Source organism: Macaca thibetana, chromosome 9, assembly GCF_024542745.1.
Source record: "Macaca thibetana thibetana isolate TM-01 chromosome 9, ASM2454274v1, whole genome shotgun sequence".
NCBI classification, from domain to species: Eukaryota; Metazoa; Chordata; class Mammalia; order Primates; family Cercopithecidae; genus Macaca; species Macaca thibetana.
In genome coordinates, this window is record NC_065586.1 from 17,249,085 (window position 1) to 17,272,637 (window position 23,553).

Below are 23,553 nucleotides of genomic sequence, written 5' to 3' on the forward strand. Positions count from 1 at the left end.
TCTTGGCCTCCCAAAGTGCTGAGATTTTAGGTGTGAGCCACGATGTCCAGCCCCATCCTACCTTTAAAATGTCCTCCCCACCCACCTTGTCTTGGACAAAGTAGTCATCACTGGTTTGTCGATTTGGGGGAATGAACAAAAGAACTTTAGAGATGAGGACAGCAAATCTCCTAGGGCAGACATCTCTGAGCTCTCTTCTGAGACCTGGCTGGTGGCTAAGCAGGCAGAGCCCTCAGCACGGCAAGGGACTTGAGTTCATCAACTCAGTAAATCTGACATGTGGTTGAAATATTGGAAACAAAAAAGTATGCCAGCTTTAGGCTTTGAGACTGTAGGTCTATGAAAAATAAAATGGTAATGAGATCATTGTCTCATTAGGAATCTAGCTTCCATGAAGTGTCTGGGGAAAGATGGATGTTACTTTTAATGTCAGAAGTTCCAGTTCATACTGCTCTTCATTAAACGAAGGTGCTTTGCCATCCTCATTGTCTCAGAGGTTGACAGGTCATACCTCCGAGTGCCTAATATTATACATACACTTTTACTGCCTGTCTACTGAGGAACTAGAATGAAAAGTCAAACTTGTTACCTGTGGTGGGATGATGTAAGGTGGCTTGTTTGTTTTTGCGTCTGGCTGTATTAGTCTGTTTTCATGCTGCTGATAAAGACATACCTGAGACTGGGTAATTTATAAAGAAAAGGAAATTTAATGGACTCACAGCTACACGTGGCTGGGGAGGCCTCACAATCATGGCAGAAGGTGAAAGGCACATCTTACATGGTGGCAGGCAAGACGGCATGAGAACCAAGTGAAAGGGGTTTCTGCTTATGAAACTGTCAGATCTCATGAGACTTATTCATTACCATGAGAACAGTATGGGGGAAACTGTCCTCATGATTCAGTTATCTCCTCCCAGGTCCCTCCCACAACACAAGGGAATTATGGGAGCTACAATTCAAGATGAGATTTGAGTGGGGCACAGCCAAACCACATCACTTGCTTTGCAACAGTGCCAAGGTTGAGAGCTCACAAAATACTTCCAGGTTCATGGCTCGACCAGTAAAAGTAGTGAAGTTCTTAAGGTCAGAATTCATTGATTCCAAATTTTATTATGCAGAAGAAAGAAAAACATCCTTTTATTACATGTCATAGGAAACCTACAGAGTCCTCTGCTTGAAGATGTGTTAAAAACCAGTGTTCACCGCTTTCCTGGAAACAGAGAGAAGGCAGGGGAACCCTAAAACCTTCCAGTGTTTTGTAATAATACTCAGAAAGGCTGGGACAAAACTGAATGACCCTAACATTTTCTTAAGGCATACAGAAGAAACCAAAGACTTCTGAAGACCAAAGGGTTCTGTTTTGTTTGATCCACCGCAGTAAAGGTATTAAATGATATTTTGGAAGAGAAAATCTGCTGACTCTCACGTCTTGCAAAATGTTCTAATTTGCATCCAGAGGCCATGTAGGCTGCTTAAAAACTAGCTAAAAATGAGTTATAATAATAAGAATTTTGTGAAGTATTTTCACACTGCATTTCCTGACAAGTAAAATACCACTCACCAGTTGCCTACAAATATGCCAAGGAATAGCAAAAACACTAGCAAAATTCTTCTCACGAACCAAATAAATAACTGACTCAAGGGTTGGAGACATAAATAATACTCTCGTTCTTCACCCAAATGAAGGAGGCAATCGAGTATGTTGTTAAAGAAGGAAGCTTGCTTTCTTCAATTCATTTCTAATTATATTGTAGTTATATAAGCAAATGATATTGTTCTTGGAAAACACTTGGTAAGGCCAGGCTCAATGGCTCACACCTGTAATCCCATTACTTTGGGAGGCCAAGGTGGGAGGATCGCTTGAACCCAGAATTTCGAGACCAGCCTTGGCAACATAGTGAGACCCTGTCTCTACCAAAAGATACAAAAGAAATTAGCTGGGCATGGTGGCACATGCCTGTAGTCACAGCTACTTAGGAGGCTGAGGTGAGAGGATTGCTTGAACCCAAGAGGTGGAGGTTGCAGTGAGCCAAGATTGCCCCCACTGCACTCCAGCCTGGGCAACAGAGCAAGAGTCTGTCAAAAAAAAAAAACCAGAAAAGAAGGAAAGAGAAAGAAAGAAAGAAAGAAAGAAAGAAAGAAAGAAAGAAAGAAAGAAAGAAAGAAAGAAAGAAAGAAAGAAAGAAAGAAAGAAAGAAAGAAAGAAAGAAAGAAAGAAAGAAAAAAAGAAAGAGAAAGAAAGAGAGAAAGAAGAGAGAGAAAAGACTTGGTGATTTAGGAATTTAGGATGAAGAGTCATAACCTCATTCATATAACCCCAAATCAGTTGGTAATTTCATGTAAAGGAGCATATGGGAAATTTATTATACTATTCTTGAAAATATTATTACTAGAAAATTTGAAATATTTCAAAATAAGAAGTTATTAAACATGTATTTTTTCTAGTTTCCTCTTATCAGCTGTAAATCTAGCTCAAGTTTTAAATCTTTAATTTTCTTGTCTGTAAAATGAGGATAAAACACTAGTGAAAACCTCAAAAAATTCAATAAAATGACAACTCAAGAAAAGTTGGCGATAGTTTATACAAATCTCAAAAGTTATTTAAAACAACAGATTATGTATTTTGATTTTGGTCAGTTACAAGTAGCTGAGTCCTTATGTGATATCTACTATGATAAGAAAATATGCTGATACCATGTTTATTGCATGGCCATCAGTGCTCAATGATATTCAATATTTATAAATGCAAACATTGTAAAAGAGGCTGTTTATCACAGAAGCCCTCTAGTTATAAAACAAGCATATTCACCCACATTTATATATTAAATGAAACTGAAAGAATTGGAAATTTATCAGACCTTAAGATTTATTTAGAAATGGTGTGGAATTTTTAGCAGCTTCTCAAAACATAGAAAAGACAGACAAGAAACAAGAAGCAAAGAAATGTTTTCTTAAGTTTTCCTAGACACCATAAAAATGTTATTAATTGGCTAGGTGTGGTGGCTCATGCTTGTAGTCCTAATGCTTTGAGAGGCTGAGGAGAGAGGATGGCTTGAGGCCAGGAGTTCAAGACTGAAAAACATAGTGAAACCCCATCTCTACAAAAACAAAAAATTATCCAGGCATGATGGTACACATCCGTGGATCTAACTACTCAGGAGGGTGAGGTGGAAGAATTGCCTGAGCCCAGGAATTCGAGGCTTCGGTGAGCCATGATCACACCAGTGCACTCCAGCCTGGCTGACAAAGGGAGAACGCTGGTCTTAAAAAAAAATTAACGTTAGTAATTGCCTCTGGCATGTATAGACAAGGAAGCCTATTTACTGTTATTACTGGGCCGTGGAGATGGGAGGAATATTTTGTCAACAGGGAAAAGAAGTGTTGGCACCTCCTCTTGAGTGGGCTGGAACCTGTATTTAAATTAGGACCAGTTTTATTTTTCTTCTTTTTTTTAAATTATACTTTAAGTTCTGGGATATATGTGCAGAACGTGCGGGTTTGTTACATAGGTATACATGTGCCGTGGTGGTTTGCTGCACCCATCAACCCGTCATCTACATTAGGTATTTCTCCTAATGCTGTCCCTCCCCTTGCCAACCATCACCCAAAAGGCCCAGGTGTGTAATGTTCCCCTCCCTGTGCCCATATGTTCTCATTGTTCAACTCCCACTCATGAGTGAGAACATGTGTAGTTTGGTTTTCTGTTCCTGTGTTAGTTTGCTGAGAATGAAGGTTTTCAGCTGCATCCATGTCCCTGCAAAGGACGTGAACTCGTTCTATTTTATGGCTGCATAGTATTCCATGATGTATATGTGCCACATTTTATTTATCCAGTCTAACATTGATGGGCATTTGGGTTGGTTCCAAATGTTTGCTATTGTGAATAGCGCTGCAATAAACATATGTGTGCATGTGTCTTTATAGTAGAATGATTTATAATCCTTTGGGTATATATCCAGTAATGTGATGGCTGGGTCATATGAAGTCGTCACACAGAGCTAAACTGGGCTAAGACGCCACAGGGAAATGAAGCCAGAACCAAAGGGTGAAGGCAACTGTTAAGCTTCCCCATCTCTGGACTGCCAGATCTGTGAGCCAAGAATTTCACCCAGTGTAAAGAATTTGATGGGGCTTTTTGATATTTGTGGCTGAGAACACTCCAATCATTCTGAGCCAGGTTTTTATCTGCGAAAATCAGCTGGATAGCTATATTGCATTCTTCCAATAATTCATGATCATACATGTAAAGTATTAGGCACAGCGCTCGACACAGAGCAAGCTTTTAATAAAGGACACCAGACGTGGGGTGTTGGTTGTCTACACACTGAATACCTGCTACTAACTTAGGGAACAATTAAGCAAATGTTTAACAGCCTGGATTTTTGATTGCTTGCATTTTCACATCAGATGGGTTGGCGATATTAGCGTCCAGGGGAAACACTATAATCGCTGAGGTAAGGATTTTCAATCTCTTTGAGATCCTCAAAAGACAAAGAATAGAATAATAATGCAGTGGTATTTTACTGGATGTCACACACACACACACGCACACACACGCGCACACACACACTGTTAAAGGCCCAGAAAATAAACTCATTTATCAGAGTACAACATATTGGATAATTCCAAAATTAATTAAACTTTAAAATAAACCCAGTAGAATAAACAAAATTCATAGTATAAGCTTGAATGATAATTCCTTAATTGAGAAAAGTTAAAATAACAGTTAAGAATAGGCATGTGGGCTGGGCGCAGTAGTTGAGGCCTGTAATCCCAGCACGTTGGGAGGCTGAGGCAGCTGGAGTACGAGACCAGCCTGACCAATTTGGAACCAATCACAAAGAACGAGGCAATTAAAAAAAACAAAAACCCAATATAATGATGGGTAAAATTCCAGAACTTTTAAATTTTACACGTTATTTTTTTCAACCATCAACAACAATGAAAGTACAAGATATTGTTTAGGCATATGGGCTTTGGGCACACAATCAGAATTTGAAACTTGCCCCTAACGTTTGTAACTATATAACCTAGGGCAAGTTTCTTAGCCTTTCTCAACCTCAGTTTTCAGATTTATAAAATGTAGATAGTAAAACTCTACTCTGACTTAGGTTTAAATAAGATAAGATAATCTAGGCCAAGTGCTTATACAGGTTCCAAATATATAGTAAGCACTTTATAAAAAATTTTTTTTGAGACAGACTCTCTCTCTGTTGACTAGGCTGGAATGCAGTGGTGCGGGAGGCAGCTATGCTAACCACTATACCACCAACAGCAAGTGGTGTGATCTCTGCTCACTGCAGCCTCTGCCTCCTGGTTTCAAGTGATTCGATTCTCGTGCCTCAGGCTCCCAAGTATCTGGGACCACAGACATGCACCACCATGCCGGGAGAAGTTTTGTATTTTTAGTAGAGATGGGGTTTTGCCGTGTTGCCCAGGCTGGTCTTGAAACTCCTGACCTCAAGTGATCTGCCCGCCTCTGCCTCCCAAAGTGCTGGGATTACGCAGGAGCCACTGCACCCAGCCAATAAAATGTTTTTATTAAAATAAAACTTTCTTCTAATAGAGTTAGTGCCATGGGATCCCACTGACTTCTGGTGGTCTAAGTTGAAAGTGAACATAAAATCTTGGGACTAGGAAGACAGGCTCAAATTTCAAAGGGGCAAAGAGAACTGCTAGAAGATATTAGTAGCAACCCCAATAAAGACAAGAGACAAACACTATAAAAATAAAATCAGAAGGTAATTTCTCCTTCTGAATAAGATAGAGTACCAGGGACTGGATTTAGTCCCCATCTAAACAAATGTAAAAAGGAAAACCAGACGAGCTATATGAAACAATTGTTTTCAGACATTGGACATCAGGCAACTCAGGACTGTGAGCCCCAAGAAAGAGAAAAGAAATGAGGTGAGCCTACTGATGCTTAGCCCACTGCCTGGAGGGTTCCCAGGCTACAGCACAGGCAGGAGGAACTCGGCAGGGTCCAGAGGTCTCTGGGAGTAGAGAGGTTACAGATCTAGGAGCCTGGAACACCAAGGGAGCTGCAGAGGGGAGGCAGCTTCACGGATCTCAGCAGAGGATTCCCTCTAGTCTTCAACTGAGTCCTGACCAGTGCATGTGTGGGAGGAAACTACCTGTATTAGTTTGCTTTCATGCTGCTCCTAAAGACATACCCAAGACTAGGCAATTTACAAAAGAAAGAGTTTAATGGACTCACAGTTCCCCGTGGCTGGGGAGGCCTCAAAATCATGGTGGAAGGTGAAAGGCACATCTCACATGGCGGCAGAAAAAAGAAGAGAATGAGAGCCAAGCAAAAGGGGTTTCCCCTATAAAGCCATCAGATCTCACGAGACTTACACTACCATGAGAATAGTATGGGCGAAATCGCCTCCATGATTCAATTATCTCCCACTGGGTCCCTCCCACCACACAGGGGAATTATGGGAGCTACAATTCAAGATGAGATTTGGGTGGGGACACAGCCAAATCATATCACTACTTGAGTCTGAGAAAAGTCACCCCAAAGGAGCAAAGGGAACATCTCCTGAAACTTAGAAGACCAGCAATAATTCATGCTCCTACCCAACAGAAAGGACAACTTTGCCCAGCAGGTCATTGAATAACATGGGTTCATTCAACATTGTTTTGTTACATTGTAGAGAAAAAAAAAAAAAAAAAAACCTTAATTCCTGGCTGGGGCCACTGCCTGTGTAGAGCTTGCATGTTCTGTCCACACCTGCCTGGATTTTCTCCGGATACTCCAATTTCTCACTATATACCTGAGATGTGCGCATTAGGTGAATTGGTGTGTCAACATGGTTGCAGTCTAATGAGAATACTGGGTGTGGGGTGTGGGTATGAATGTGTCCTCTGATGCCAGGGCATCCTGCCAGGGTTGGTTCCCTCCTTGCCCTGAAGCTGCTCAAATAGGCTCTGGCCATCTGTGACCCTGAGCTGGCATAGTGTACTCACAAGGGTATTGTGTGAGAGTGGGAAAAATTTAGAATAGACACTAGAAAAAACTAAGATAAATACCAAAAAATTAGAATAACCACAGCTGTCATTCCAATGAAGACTAAAAGTAAGCCTCTGAAAGAAACAAATTGTTTCTAAGTTTGCAAGTAACTCAAATGCTTTGGGAATAAATTTTAAGGTATTTGTCAGAATATCAAAATATCCAGCATCTAACAAAGTAAAATTCACAATGTCTGGCACTCAATAAAAAAAATTACCAGACATTCAAAGAAGCAGGAAAATATAACCCATAATAAGAAGAAAATTAATTAGTAGAGACAGATCCAGGAATTACACAGATGATGAAATTAGTAGAAAAGGACATTAGAAGAGTTAAAACTGTATTTTATGTGTTGAAGAGGATAGAAGAATGATAGCGCATGTCAAATGGAGATGCTATAGACTAAATGTTTATGTCTCCCCTAAATTCATATGTTGAAATGTAATCATCAATGTGATGATATTGGAAGGTAGGGCTTTTGGGAGATTATTAGCTTATGAAGCCAAAGATCTAATGAATGAGATTAGTGCCCTTATTGAAAAGACTCCAGAAAATTCCATCTGCCCTTTTGCCATGTGAGGACACAGTAAGAAGAAGGTTATTTATGAACCAGGAAGTGGGCCTTCATTAGATCAAGGCTGGTGCCTGCATCTTATACTTCCCTGACTCCAGAACTGTGAGAAAGAATAGATTTCTGTTATTTGTAAGCCAGTCAGTCTATGATGTTTTGTTACAGGAGTGCAAATGGACTAAGACAATAGACAAGGAAGATAGAAAAAGGCACAAATCAAACTTCTACAATGTTTTAGATTAAAAACACACTAGATTGGAATTAATGGAAAATTAGACATTGCAAAAGAGAATACTAGTTAGGTTGAAGAAATAGGAACAGAAATGATCCAAATAGAAATTATGTAGTATACAAAGATAATAGAAATTATCTAAAGAATTTTCTTTGGAAAGTTCTTTTTCCAAAGGAAAAAAAAAAAAAAAGCAGAAATAAAATGAACAGAGAGAGAATCAGTGAAATTATCTAAAGAATTTTCTTTGCAAAGTTCTTTTCCAAAGAAAAACACAGAAAAAATGAACAGAGAATCAGTGAATTACAGAACAAATTAAAGTGGCTTCATACGTATGAGTAATTGAAGTCCCTTAAAACGGGAAGGAAGGGACACTGAAAATATTTGAAAATAATGGCAAAAAAACTTTCCAAATTTAACGAAAGCTATAAACCCACAGATCTATTAATGAGAAGCTCAAAGAATTCCAAGTACCAAACACATAAAGAAAATGACACCACTACATATAAAAATAAAAGTGCTTAGAACTAGTGGTAGAAAGCAATATCTTAAAAGGAACAACAACAAAAAGATACACGACGTATCTGGGAACAAAAATAAGGATGACAGGCCGGGCGCGGTGGCTCAATCCTGTAATCTCAGCACTTTGGGAGGCCGAGACGGGCGGATCACGAGGTCAGGAGATCGAGACCATCCTGGCTAACACGGTGAAACCCCGTCTCTACTAAGAAATGCAAAAAACTAGCCGGGCGAGGTGGCGGGTGCCTGTAGTCCCAGCTACTCGGGAGGCTGAGGCCGGAGAATGGCGTAAACCCGGGAGGCGGAGCTTGCAGTGAGCTGAGATCCGGCCACTGCACTCCAGCCTGGGCTACAGAGCGAGACTCCGTCTCAAAAAAAAAAAAAAAAAAAAAAAAAAATAAGGATGACAATAGACTTTGCATTGAAAACAATGCAAGTCGGAAGAGCAGCACACCTTTAAAGTAGTGAAAGATGCCATCAATCTAGAATTCAAAGCCAGCAAAACTATCACTTGAAAATGAAGAAATAAACTTTTCAAACATACAAAAGCTGAAAAAATTTATTACCAGCAGTCTGGCACTATAAGGAATGTTAAAGAAAATCCCTTGGAGAAATGATAATCATTAAAAGTCTAAATCTACACACAATATGAAGAACACTGGAAATGGTAAATGTGAGTAAATATAAATTCTTTTCTTAACTGGTTAGGCATATGTGGAAAACTGAAACTGGATCCCTTCCTTACACCTTACCCAAAAGTTAACTCAAGATGGATTAAATACTTAAATGCAAAACCCAAAACCATAAAACCTTGGAAGAAAACCTAGGCAATACCATTCAGGACATAGGCATGGGCAAAGATTTCATGAAGAAAACGCCAAAAGCAATTGCAACAAAAGCCAAAATTGACACATGATATCTAATTAAACTAAAGAACTTCTACACAGCAAAAGAAACTATCATCAACAGGCAACCTACAGAATGGGAGAAAATTTTTGCAGTCTACTCGTCTGACAAAAAAATATCCAGAATCTATAAGGAACTTAAACAAATGTACAAGAAAAAAAGAAACAACCCCATCAAAAAGTAGGCAAAGGTTATGAGCAGATACTTCTCAAGACAGGACATTTATGCAGACAACAAACATATGAAAAAAAGCTCAACATCACTGATCATTAGAGAAATGCAAATCAAAACCACAGTGAGATACCATCTCACACCAGTCAGAATGGCAATTATTAAAAAGTCAAGAAACAATAGATGCTGGAGAGCCTGTGGTGAAACAGGAATGCTTTTACCCTGCTGGTGGGAATGTAAATTAGTTCAACCATTGTGGAAGACAGTGTGGCGATCACTCAAGGATCTAGAACCAGAAATACCATTCGACCCAGCAATCCCATTACTGGGTATATACGCAAAGGAATATAAATCATTCTACTATAAAGACACACTTACAGAAGTGTTTATGGCAGCACTATTTACAATAGCAAAGACTTGGAACCAACCCAAATGTCCATCAATGATAGACGGGATAAAGAAAATACAGTACATATAGACCATGGAATCCTACGCAGCCATAAAAAGGAATGAGATCATGTCCTTTGCAGCAACATGGATGAAGCTGGAAGTCATTGCCCTCAGCAAACTAACGCAGGAACAGAAAACCAAACACCACATGTTCTCATTTATAAGTGTGAGTTGAACAATGAGAACACATGAACACAGTTAGGGGAACAACACACACCGGGGCTTGTTGGGGGGTTGGGGGCGGAGGGGAGGGAACCTAGATGACGGGTTAATAGGTGCAGCAAACCACCACGGCACATGTATGCCTATGTAACAAACCTGAATGTTCTGCCCATGTATCCTGGAACTTAAGGTAAACTAATAAATAAATTAATTAATTTTTTAAAAAGTGAAAAAACTATTTTCTTTAAAAAGAGAAAAATATTTTTGAGACACAGCCCTACTCTGTCACCCAGACTGGAGTGCAGTAGCATGATCATAGCTCACTGCAGCCTCGACCTCCTGGGCTCAAGCGATCCTCCCACCTCAGCCTCTCAAGTTGCTGGGACTACAGGTGTGTGCCACAATGGTTGTTTCTTTTTTGTTTTTTGGATTTTGGTTTTTTTTTTTTTTTTTTTGTATTTTTTGTGCAGACAAGGTCTCGCGATATTTCCCAGGCTGGTCATGAACTCCTGCGCTCAAGCGATCCACCCTTTTCAGCCTCCCAAAGTGCTGGTACTATAGGCGTGAGCCATCATGCCTAGCCTTAAAAAAATATTTTTGAAAGGTAACTGATAGTTTAAAGCAGAAAAATAATAATGTCTTGGGGGTTTACAATATATGTATAAGAATAATGTGTGGCATTAATTACAAAACACCAAATAAAAGGCAGATTCCCAGACTGTATAGAAAAGCAAAACTCAACTATATTCAGTTAATTAAAAAAACTTTTAATATAAAAAATCAACTTAAAAGTAAGACAATTAAAAAAGATATGTTAACACTAACATAAAAAGCTGAAGTGGCTATAATAATATCAGACAAATTAGATTTTAGAGAAAAAATATCAGTAGGGATAAAGAGGATCATTTTATAATAATGGGTCATTGACCAAGGAAACATAAAAATCCTAAACGTTCATGCATATATTAAACAGAATTTCAAGATACATGAAGCAAAAATTGCTAGAACTGCAAGAAGGAATAGAGCCACAATTATTGTCAAAGATGTAGCACTCTTCTCTCTATAATTGATAGAAGTATACAAAAAAATTAGGAAAGATAAGGCTTGACCAACAGCATCAATCAATCTGATCTAATTGACATTAGTAGAACACTCCACCTAACTACAACTGAGTACACATTCTTTTGAAATGCACACAAGACACTTACCAAGAAAAGCTATATTCTGGTCTGTAACACAGTCTCAATAAATTTAAATGGATTTAAATCATACTAAGCATATTCACTAACTACAGTGAAATTAATTTAAAATGATGTACAGTAACACATATGAAAAAAATCAGAAATGTTTGGAAACTAAATAATATACTTCCAAATAACCCTTGGTCCAAAGAAGATTTCAAAAGGCAGTTAGAAAGTATTTAGAAAGGAATGAAAATGAAAACATGACATATACAAATTTGTGGGAAACAGCTAACAGTTCTTAGAGGAAAATATAGTGCTAAATTCTCATGTTTAAAAAAAGGTATCTCAAATCAATGACATTAGGAAACTATAAAAGGAAAAGCAAATACAACTAAAGAAAAGAAATAATAAGGATCAGAGAAGAAATCAGAGACCAGACAACAGGTTCTCAAGATGGTCAATAAAACTAATAAACCTCAAGCTAGACAGACCAGGGGCAAGAGAAGATGCAAATGACCAATGTGAGAAATCAGATAGGGGGATTATTGTAGACTCTACAATATTAACAGATAAGGGAATATTATGAACAACTTGATTAAGATAAATTCTACAACTCTGATGAAGAAGATAAATTTCCTGAAGAACACAAACTACCAAATCTCACTCAAGAAGAAATAGACTGTCTGAATGGTCCTGCATCTATTAAAGAAATTGTTCAACATTAAAAATCTTCCCTCAAGGAAAATTGTAGGTCAGATGGTTTCTCTGGTGAATTTTACCAAACGTAAAGAAGAAAATGCTGAACTTATGCAAATTCTTCCAGAATAGTAAAAAGCAAAACATAAACACAAACAAAACCAATACCAGCTTTGAAAAAGAATTAAGATTGGAGTTTTATCTCAAGACTTATAAAGTTACAGTAATAAAAATGGTATGATATTGGCATAACGACAGACAAATCAGTGAAACAGAATAGAGTCTACAAATAAATAAACACAAATATAAATCAATTGATTTTCAACCAAGCAGTACAACAAAGGAAAAATCTCTTCAACAAATTCTGCTGGAAAAACTGTTCAGATACATGCAAAAATATGATTTAATTCTTACCTTACACTATGAACACATATGAAAAATAATTAACTCAAGATGGCTCATAGGCTTAAATATAACAAACTATAAATCTTCCAAAAGAAAACATAGGAGAAAATCTGTTACCTTGGGTTTGGCAAAGATTTCTTAAGTTTGAAACCAAAAACACAAACTATAAAATTTTAAAAATTAATAAACTAGACTTTAGTAAAATTAAAAACTTCTGCTATTGAAAAACACTGTTAACGAAATGAAAAGGCAGAGAAAGTTGTTGCAAAATACATTCTAATAAAAGACTTGTATCTAGAATATATAAATATCTTTTATAAGTCACTTATAAGATGACAATCCAATTAAAAATTGCCAAAATATTTCAGCAGACGCTTCATCAAAGAAGATATATGGAAGTCAAATAAACACATGAAAAAAATCATAAGGGAAATGAAAATCCAAATCCCAATGAGATACAGAGATACAACTGTGTACCCAGTAGACTGTCTAAAATTAAATACTGCTCAAACCAAATTTTGTCAAACATGTCAGGCAAGAGCAACTGGCATAGGCTATTGATAGGAACATGAAATGTTACAACCCCTTTGTAAAACAGCATGGTAGTTTTGTAAACGTGTTAGGCATACATGGACCATCTGACCTAGTCATTCCAATCCTAGATATTTGCCCCAGGGAAATAAAAATATATGTTCACAAGAAGACTTGCACAAAAATGTTCATGATACCTTTATTTGTAATAGCCAAAACCAGGAGATATTGAAATGTTCATCAACAAGTGAGTGGATAAGCCAATTGTGGTACATCCATATAACATAATTCTACTCAGTAAATAAAGGCATAAACTACTGATACACAATCAACATGAATTAATTTTAATATTATTATGTCGAGCGAAAGTGCAAGACAAGAAATGAATAAAGATGGTAAGATTCCATTTATATAAAATTCTAAAAAATGTAAACAGTCTATAGTGTAAAAATGTAAATTAGTCTATAGAAAAACAGATTAGGAATTTTCTGGGGACCAGAGTGGGATGGACAGGGAGGAGGAAGAGGGAGGGATTACAAAGTAGCACAAGAAAACATTTTGGGGTAATGAATATACACATTGTCTTAATTGGAGAGACGATTTCATGGGTATCTGCATGTACGTAAATATGTGCTATTTATTACATGTCAATGACATGGGATAATCCTGATTTTTCTTCTCATTTTATAATTGCATAATGGAAATAATATTGGCTTTAGAGTCAGACATATGAGTTAAATACTAGCTCTGCTCTTATATATAATGCAACCTTATGTAAGTTACTTACCATTTTGAGTCAGCTTCTATATTTATTTGTGTAGTAATAAGAATATCATATGTGAGTATAAGAATATATATGTCAAAGGCTTGCTGTATTAAATATAAGAACATGTATATTTTTCTTCTTTATCCCTAAACCCACTCCGATTACTCTCTTCTTAATGGGTACCCTTCTTGTATTTGACACGTAGCCTTGAATATGTTTGTATGTATGCATGCATATGCTTTAATGTAATTAAATGGCATTGTGCTAATTAATTAAAACTAATTAATTGTTTTCTCTTTACGCTAAATTTTAAGGATATACCCTTAGATATACCCTTATTTCTCTATATATGTCCAGTAAGTTGCTTCTAACTGCCGTATTGTATTCCATATCATGGATCCAGCCAAGTTAGTTCACTGACTTCCTAAGAAACAGACATCTGTGTGTCCAATTGTCTACTACCGCAAACAATAACGGAATAAATATCTTAGTACTTGTTTTTTTGTGCGGATCGGAATAAATTCTCTTGGCTGTATATCCAAAAGTGCAATTACTGGACTTTAGGACAGACATGTGATGAATTTTACTAACTCAGTACTCCTAGGTTACTTTCCAAAATGATTCAATCAGCTTATACTTCCACCATGACCTTACTAATTTTGACCAATGCAATGGATATAGTATCTCACTTTCATTTGCATTTCTCAGGTTTCTGGTAAATTTGAGTATCATTTCCTATTCTTATTAGCTACTCAGTTTTCCCCTTTGTAAATCACATTCTTATCTTTTGTTCATTTTTATACTGAGTTTCCTGTCTTTTACTTGTTGATTTATAATTCCTTGGAATGTCTATTAATGTCATTAATTTTATGCATTACTAAAAGCTATTTCAGTCTGTCCCCAGCCTATTAACTTTAAGGTGTCATTCACTGACTAGAAATCTTTCATTTTAATATAGTCATAACTATCCTTTCTTAGCCCAACTCTTTAAAAAATATTTTTGGGTCATGTCGAAGAAGTACAGTTCCTCACCCATATCTCAAACATAATTCTTCTACATTTTCTTCTGTGAGCTTTACAATTTTCTTTTTAATCCATCGTTTTCATCCCTCTGGAGTCCAACTTTTTATATGGTGCAATGTAGGCATTTTTCTCCATGCAGTGAGCCAGTGTTTCAATACTATCTGCTAAAGGGTTTGCCCTGTCTCCATTACATAAGTGGTGCATCTTTATCATATATCACCCACATTTTTTTTAATTGAAAAAAAGAATGCTTCTGGAAGAGTGATGACCCCAAATAAGAAAGAGCATGAGAAATATTCTTGCCTTTCCACTCTCAGGAGGGTACTGGTGACACTGTTCCTCACTATGGGATCAGCCTTCTGAAGCCACATGTAAATAGGACATCTTAAACACTCCTAGCAGCCTCATGTGGATTTTTTTTATTAGTATAAAGAAAGAAATAATCTTATTAGATCAAGTGCATCAGATAGATGAATTCCTACAATGCCTCCAATTTTTAATGGCATAACAATGTGTTTCCATGTCACGTTAGATAAATAAAATGTTTTGAAGGTCACAATATATTATATATCACATCATAACTATACTTCCGCAGTAGCTGTTTAGGATGTTAGTGGACCTGTTTTCTACAAAATTTTCCAATTTTCCCAAAGCTTCCTAATTCTTGGATTGATTTAGGGTACTTGACATTACATAATACTTAACTGGTAAATTTTTTTTAAGCAAGGAAAAATTTAGGCAAAAACAGGTCTGATTTACTGCTTAATTCTGTATTCTACAGAGAGTCCTCAAAGAAAGAGTTTTTGACTGATTACCTGGCTGAGAGCCCACACAGTTACTGGGTTAGGACTCACATGAAGAGGGAAATCTCCTTTAGTGAAAGTCATGATCTGTTTGTCATTGCCTTTTGTTCAAAGGGAAAAGCACCAGAGACTTCAAGGATGCTAGAGGATTATTATACTGTGCAAAAATTAACACTATGTAATTGATCATGGAGCCCTTTGCGGGGACCACAGAGTGCTATGGACTATATACTTAAATGAATATTTCTGCCTTGCCTTTAGATTTGGCTGAAAATTATATTGGAATCTTGTTATTCTGTTTCATTACTCAATGAGGCTGAACAACAAGTGGAAAATAGAATCAAGCAAGCTAGTATTTCTCTTAGAAACTGGCAGTATGTAGCATTATGAGCTAGAATCCTAACTAAAGGACTCCTTTTTTTTTTTTTTTTTTTTTTTGAGACAGGGTCTTACCCTGTCACACAGGCTGGAATGCAGTGGTACAATCCCAGCTCACTGCAGCCTCTGCCTCCTGGGCTCCAGTGATCCTCCCTCCTTAGCTCCCGAGTAGCTGGGTCCACAAGTGCACACCACTATGCTGAGCTAATTTTTTTGTTTTTTGTAGAGAGGGGTTATCACTATGTTGCCCAGGCTAGTCTCGAACTCCTGGCCTCAAGCGACCCACCCACCTTGACCTCCCAAAGTGCTGGGATTATAGGTGTGAGCCATTGTGCCTAGCCTAAAGTGCTACTCTTGTCTAGTACCAGAACTCAGACTTTCCATTCTCATTGCCCTTGGTTGTACTTGGGCTTTAAGAGCAGAAGATCACATTAGATCTAACAACATTTAAGCTATGCTGATTACACACACAGTGTCACAGTCAGACTTGGTTGTGGTGAATCTACAAATCTACAAGATGCAATTGATAGTTTTTCTTTTTGCCTTGCTCTTGAAAAATTTGCAATAATTCACTACCACAGAACAAAAAGACCTGTGACTTATGTTTTACAGTTTATATAGCCATATGTTATATTGTCAACATTCATGTTCTATCGCATTTTATAAAGTTCTAAGTAATGCCCAACAACCCCAATCTGTTGTGAAATCACAACTACAGACCCACTTGAGAAAAAGGTAAAAAGAATGCACATGTTATATGTGTCACAATGAATGTGTCTAAATATGACAGAATATGGATATCGACAATACACCACATCAGCTATGTAAATAATAAAACATGAGTCACAGTTCTTGTCGCTCTGTAATGGTGAGTTACTGCAAGTTTTTCCACCAAGATCAAAATAAAAAGAAAAGCTATGAACACTATTTTGCAGATCTGTAGATTAATTACCACCAATTCTGACTATAACACACTTAATGAAATCTCTGGGTGTCTGTTTACACAAAGATTTTTGGCTAATGTGAATCTAGGTAGGATTGTTGTAAAATTTCAAACATGCTTTTAGGATGGCAACACAGCTGTCGAACCAGAAACTTCAGATGTGTTAATGTGGAAATGTCTACAATTTTCTCCACAAAAGAAAACCCGCAAACATTTTTTTTAGCCTAAGTTTTTACTGGAACATGGGTATCATTATGCTCTTTGATCTCACGCCATTTGGAATATTTCTGAAATCCATATCAGTGACACTAGAGATTCTGTCTTGATGTTCTACAGAAAAATATTTAAGTCAGGATAGGATATTATATGGGGAAAAAACTTAAGTAAGCTCTAAATGTCCTAACTATATGTAATTTTTATTAAAATAGCATATAAAGTCCCCACATTGTATATTTATTTCAGTATATTTTGTTACCTTTACTAATCAATTATATATTCCTAATATCATCAATGGTTTCAGGCATCCACAGGGGGTCTTCCCATATCTGCAGATTAGGGGAGACTATTGTACACTGAAATAGATTCCACTGAAATGGATTTAATTATCCCTGCTTCTGTTCCTTGCAGCACTTGATTCATAGTTTTTGTCATTATAATACTTATCATACACTATCATAATTAATGATATGCACATCTGTTTTCTCCTATGAGAGACAATAATCCTTCTCGCCCTCTCACAAAGCCTGGTGCAGGGCCTGGCATGAAGTAGTTATTGAATTATTTTAAAACAAAATTGAATGAGTGACCCCACAGACAAGACAACAGGTAACAAAGACTGGGTATTGTAACCGTTCATGTCCTTGAAGTACAACGTATAAGTGAGAGAGAAAAAGGTGTAAGAATGAGGCAGGAAGTTAAAATAAAATTATGAAGTGATGAAAAAATGTAGACAGAAGAGGAAAATAAATGGCTTAAATCCAACCAACATATCATCACAGCTACTATTAAAAGTGAATTTAATCAGAAGCGGGCATACTGCCATACTCAGAAGAATTTCATTCCTGAATTATCACGAATTTCTTGTTTAAGTGTATAATTTTCTTGTATGCAGTCATTGAGGCAGAAAAATGGGAAGGATATTATTGATAGAGACCTGCCACAGAAAGAAATCCAATGGATACTGGTAATGTAGCTATTCTCTTTAGAGGAGATGTCCAAGACAGCATGCTTTTATTATAGGTCTGGTGAAGGTGGAGATGGCTGGCATAAATAGTAACAAAGAAATATTCTTTGAGTTCCTACCTCACACCAAAGGCCATGTCAATAATTTTCATAAATTACAAAAATTTGTATGAGTCAGATATCATGGTGTCCAAATTACAAGGAGAAAAAATGAAGATTAGAAGGATTGAATTACTTGCCATCATTGCAAAATGAGTGGGGAAGCTTTGGTCAAACCAAATTTGGGGGCTCGTCTTAGAATACTCTGTAGCCACCTCCTTTGGTGTTTGGAGACACTGTTAATCACCTACTGCATTATATTAAAATTATTCCCATTTTAAGATACTTTGTTTAGGCGACTTCACATTTGCTAAATTGCAGTTTGAGGATTCCTTTCATGTGAAGTTGGAGGATCTGGCTGTATTCTTTGGGCATCTGATGGAAGCCACGTTTAGGTAGCTTGTTGTCATAATAGTGATGGCTGACAGGTATGTCTTCTACAGTTTTAGAGAAGGGCCAGAATCCATACAGCTTCACGTTTTCACACAGTTCCACTGCAACACTTGTGATCATCAAGCCAGTGGACAAGCGGTATGCAGTCACACCTTTAGTTCTCCAGAAAAGGGCCAGATGTTTCAGGTACTTGGGATGGAAAAATAGAACCTTTTGTCTTGCTTTGGACTCTTCGAGCGTGTAGTACACTTTAAAAGAGGTACCCGTGTTGGCCCTGAAGGAAAATGCTGGCAGAAGAAAAAATGCATCTCCATAGGTTGCAATGTCCTCCAGAAATAGGGCTCTTTTTTCCTTTAAGTTCCCATATCTGCCAAATTAAAAAAAAAAATTATAGTAATCCCAAGAATAATAATCAAAGTAGCAGTTTTGATAACATAAAGCTGAATTTACCATTGGCCAAAAAACTGAACAATTTGTATACTGTATATAAAACAGATAAAGTGTGGACTCAGAAAACTCATTCAAGTAAGCATTACATCAATATCAATGGCTAGATCTTCATCTCTCTTTCTTGGAATCCTTTCAATTTTTACTTTCTTACTGGGCTATACCCTTACTGAACAGATATTTCTTGTATTACTTTTTATTCTTATTTGATATTTTTTCCTAAAGTTGCTTTTTGTTATTGAAACACCTTCCAAATGTATAATGATAAAATATTTTTTCAAGCATAGTATGCATATCAATACATTTTTTAAAATTCATTGAGCTGCACATTTATGATTCGTGCACCTTTTGCACATATTTCATTATAAGTTTCCTTTAGAAAACCTAAAATAGACCAGGCACAGAGGCTTATGCTTGTCAGCACTTTGGGAGGCTGAGGCGGGAAGATCACTTGAGGCCAGGAGTTCGAGAACAGCCTGGGTAACATAGCGAGACCCCGCGCCACATCTCTATAAAAAATAAAAATATTAGCTGGGGAACAGTGGTGCATGCCTGTAATCCCAGCTACTTGGGAGGCTGAGGTGAGAGGACCCCTTGAGCCCAGGAGTTTGAGGCTGCAGTGACCTGTGATTGCACTGTTGCATTTTAACCTGGGTGTCAAAGTGAGACAAAGAAAGAGAGAAAGAGAGAGAGAGAGAGGAAGGAAGGAAGGAAGGAAGGAAGGAAGGAAGGAAGGAAGGAAGGAAGGAAGGAAGGAAGGAAGGAAGGAAGGAAGGAAGGAAAGGAGGGAGGGAGGGAGGGAGGGAAGGAGGGAGGGAGGATGGAAAGAAGGAAGAGAGGGAGGAAGGAAGGGAGGGAGGGAGGAAGGACAGAAAGAAGGAAGAAAGAAGGAAGAAAGGGAGGAAGGAAGGGAGAGAGGGATGGAGGGAGGGAGGGAAGGAGGAAGGAAGGAAGGAAGAAAGGAAGGAAGGAAGGAAGGAAGACTTAAAATATCCAAATGCAAATATAGATATACATATAGATTATTTTTGAAAATTTCCTCCACACATTGTAGTAACTATATGTATGATTTAAATAACTTAGTATCCTTGTAAGTATAATTGTGAGTGTTTAGAAAATATGCTTTGAAAGGCAAGTTCAATATTTATTTTACTTTATTTCAAGAGATGCTATAACTATTAGCACAAACATTCTATTACTAATGCTTATCAGTTACTTTTGATGAAAACAATGGAGTAAAAACTTTGTATAAGATTATTTATTAACCAACAATTTTATGGTAGTTATGTTGCATAAATGAAAGATGGTAATTATTTTTTAGTAATAAACTCTCCAACGTGATAACTGTATTTTGCCAGGTTGTCTTAGCGCTAACTCTCTGAAGTTTCTAAATAGAGTAAGTTTTATCAAGAAAGTGCTACCAAGATAGAAGAGTAATGCTAACGCTCTAAAAGAAAATGGAAAAAAGTGGCTTCATTATTGTTAAAAGAGATGAAGAAATAAATATGATTTGATTAGCTTATGACATTGGAAGTACAACTGAGTCATAACTCTTATGAACAACAACCTTGATAGAATGCCACAATTTGCAAATGAATTCTTATATATTTTTCCAAAAATTCATTCCACCTGTATTGCAAGTCAGTCTCAGCAACAAGATTAGTGCTTAAGCTGAGAAACATATTGAACAATGGAAAAATGTTCTTGATCAGTTATGTAACTTGCAGCTACTTACTTCAGAGTTATGATACTAGGATTTATAGTCACAAGATTTGTTTTACTGCCAACATCTTTACTAACATCTCCTGTGGTTGGGGGGAGGTTACACCTGAAATTTGAAAAGAAAATCATTTTCAAAATAGAACTTGTAGAAAAAAGATTGTATACACACATATGCACGCGCGTGCACACACACACACACACACACACATCTCTATAAAATAATTGTCCTTATGTTGGAGAAATCATTGCTATTAAGAGACCCTCAGAATCCATCTAGTTTCTATTTTAAATTATTTACTTTAGTAATTACTCAGTTCTTAGCTGACATTTCAATGTTGTATAAAATACACACTTTTTTTTTTTTTTTTGAGACAGATCTCACTCTGTTGCCTAGGCTGGAGTGCAGTGGTGCTATTTGGGCTCACTGCAACCTCCGCCTCTTGGGTTCAAGCAATTCTTCTGCCTCAACCCCCTGAGTAGCTGGGACTAAAGGCATGCACCCAGCTAATTTCTGTATTTTTAGTAGTGATAGGGTATCACCATGTTGGCCAGGCTTGTCTTGAACCCATGACCTCAAGTGATCCACCTGCCTTGGCCTCCCCAAGTGTCGGGATTACAGGTGTGAGCCACTGTGCCCAGCTAAAAGATACAAATTTGATCAATGCTTTCAATATGGATAATCACTTTTATAAGTATCAAAACCAGAAATGACAATTACACCTTGTCTAAATTTAGAAGAGTTCCCAATCCTTTTATTAAAATTGTTATTTATATTATTTCTATTGATTATGTTCCCATAGTGGTATGATCACCAATTTGCATATTCTTAAAACCTTGATGTACTGTGACTAAAGTTATACGGTCTACCAGAAGCAAAGACTACATTAAAAAATCAAAACCTCCCGATTCCCATGTGGATAGTTTTGTCACCAAATTACGGTGTTAATAAATAAAATCCTAATGTTCTTATAGTGATGTTTTCATACTGATGTTCTCATCTTCCTTTGAGTACTAATTTGCTTTCAAATTGGAAAACAAATTAAGAATTCTAATTTTGAGTAATTATATTCTTGTCACAAAAAAGGAAAAATTGGTTATGACTTTCTAAAGATCATTTACTGAATTTCAAGTAGTAAGGCTAAACATAAGAAGGGAGCATCTTTGAGTGCTTCCTAAAGAAGGCTGTTCAAAACTGATGTGGTCTATAACATGAATGAAGGTGAAATGAGCCGTACCATGTCCTGTAAAACACATGAATGAATGAAACACGAATTTCCCTCATTGATATGAAAGCTATGTCAGAAAATAAAATAAATACCGCACCTTGGTAAAATAAATATGAATCAAATATTACTAATAAATATTAAATGATAAAGATTAATCATAGGTACTAGGGCATAAAAGTGACCTCGCTAGTGGGCCTCCCATAAAAAATGTCCTTTCTAGAACAGTCTCATATTCTTTTGAATAATCAAAAGTGATTTCTAGTAGAATATCATAGAGAGGGGTATTTTATAGAGGAAATACAATCAGTTTTGGCTTAAAACTTAAAAGAAAAATATCTCAGTATATATTTAATTTATGAGTCTAAAATAAATGCCCATGTTTCTAGATTCTACTTTTGCTGATGCCAGGTACTTTCCTGAATATAGACTATACACACACACACACACACACACACAAACACACACACACACACAAACAGTAGTATAGGTCATGGTATGTATTATACGTATATACATATATATTACATTTAAATTATATAACAGCATTATATGTTATATATGTATATGCATAATTTATGCAATACTCATATATTATATAACATGTATATATAATATGTAATATGCATGTGTATTATATATAACATGCATATATAACATGTAAACTTATAATGTATATCCATATTATACATATATAACACATAATACTGTTATATACTTTTATTTATTTATTATATAATATGTATATATAAAATATGTAATACATGTATACATTATATATAATTATATATCCTGTTAATTTTATACAAAATATATGTATCTATGTTATTATAGATGTATAATATGTATGCATATGTTATATAATACGTATATATGTAATATATATATTATATTACATATAATACTGTATTATATAGTATACAATATACTATTATATATTGCATATTATACAACATACAATATATTATATACTATATATAATACAGTATTATATATTTATTATACATGTGTATAATATGTAATATATAAATACTACTAGATTATATGTATTACAGTATACTACAGCATATATGTGATTAAATATATTACTACTGTAATATATATGTGTATATATACTAGTATAGTCATATATAGCAGTAGTATATATAGTCATTGCCTATTTTTGCTCCTCACACACTTAATTCATAGCTCCAAATCTTTTGAAATGAAAAATAAAAGTTTGCTTTACGAACTATCAACATGCAGCACCAAAATAAGTACAGGCTTAAAAAAATTAAATATATTTTAACGACACCAAACACATTCAGCCCTCATTTTGCCTTTCAGTTCAAATGGCTAGCTTTAAAGGAAATTCTATATTCAAGAAAATACCTGACATCAGCAAATGTGGAATCTAGGAAACAGACAGTTATTTTAGAATTATAAATGAAATATCTGCTGAGATATTTTTCTTCTGGGTTTTAAATCAAAACTTATTGTATTGCCTATACTTGCTATAAAGTATAATGAATGTTTAGGCCTCATCCTCATCACAGATGTTTCGGGAATTTTAAGCCTATAAAAAATCTACAGCAAGAAGAATTATCTTCCTTATGGCTTTTTCACATTGAGTACTTGAACAACATGGCTAAACCATTCAGATATTGGCCATTTTAACACCAATCAGGAAGACCACATTCAATAATTGTTGCACTGTCAGGTCTATTGTGGCTTTATGATTACCTTCAGCACAAAA

The 23,553-nt window shown here is 36.2% G+C and overlaps 2 protein-coding genes across 3 annotated transcripts in view; both read right to left on the reverse strand.

Moving 5' to 3' along the window:
• Nucleotides 1-23,553, reverse strand: part of TRDMT1 (tRNA aspartic acid methyltransferase 1) — a 687,969-nt gene that overhangs the window by 163,466 nt on the left and 500,950 nt on the right. The window lies entirely within an intron of this gene.
• ST8SIA6 (ST8 alpha-N-acetyl-neuraminide alpha-2,8-sialyltransferase 6) overlaps nucleotides 13,279-23,553 on the reverse strand; it is a 74,979-nt gene continuing 64,704 nt past the window's right edge. For both annotated transcript variants that reach the window (XM_050805417.1, XM_050805419.1), the window contains exons 5-6: nucleotides 20,609-20,701; nucleotides 13,279-18,793 (exon numbers count right to left, since the gene is read on the reverse strand). In XM_050805417.1, the coding sequence (XP_050661374.1) occupies nucleotides 18,325-18,793; nucleotides 20,609-20,701 (562 nt within the window). In that variant the 3' untranslated portion in view covers nucleotides 13,279-18,324. The remainder of the gene's footprint in view (nucleotides 18,794-20,608; nucleotides 20,702-23,553) is intronic.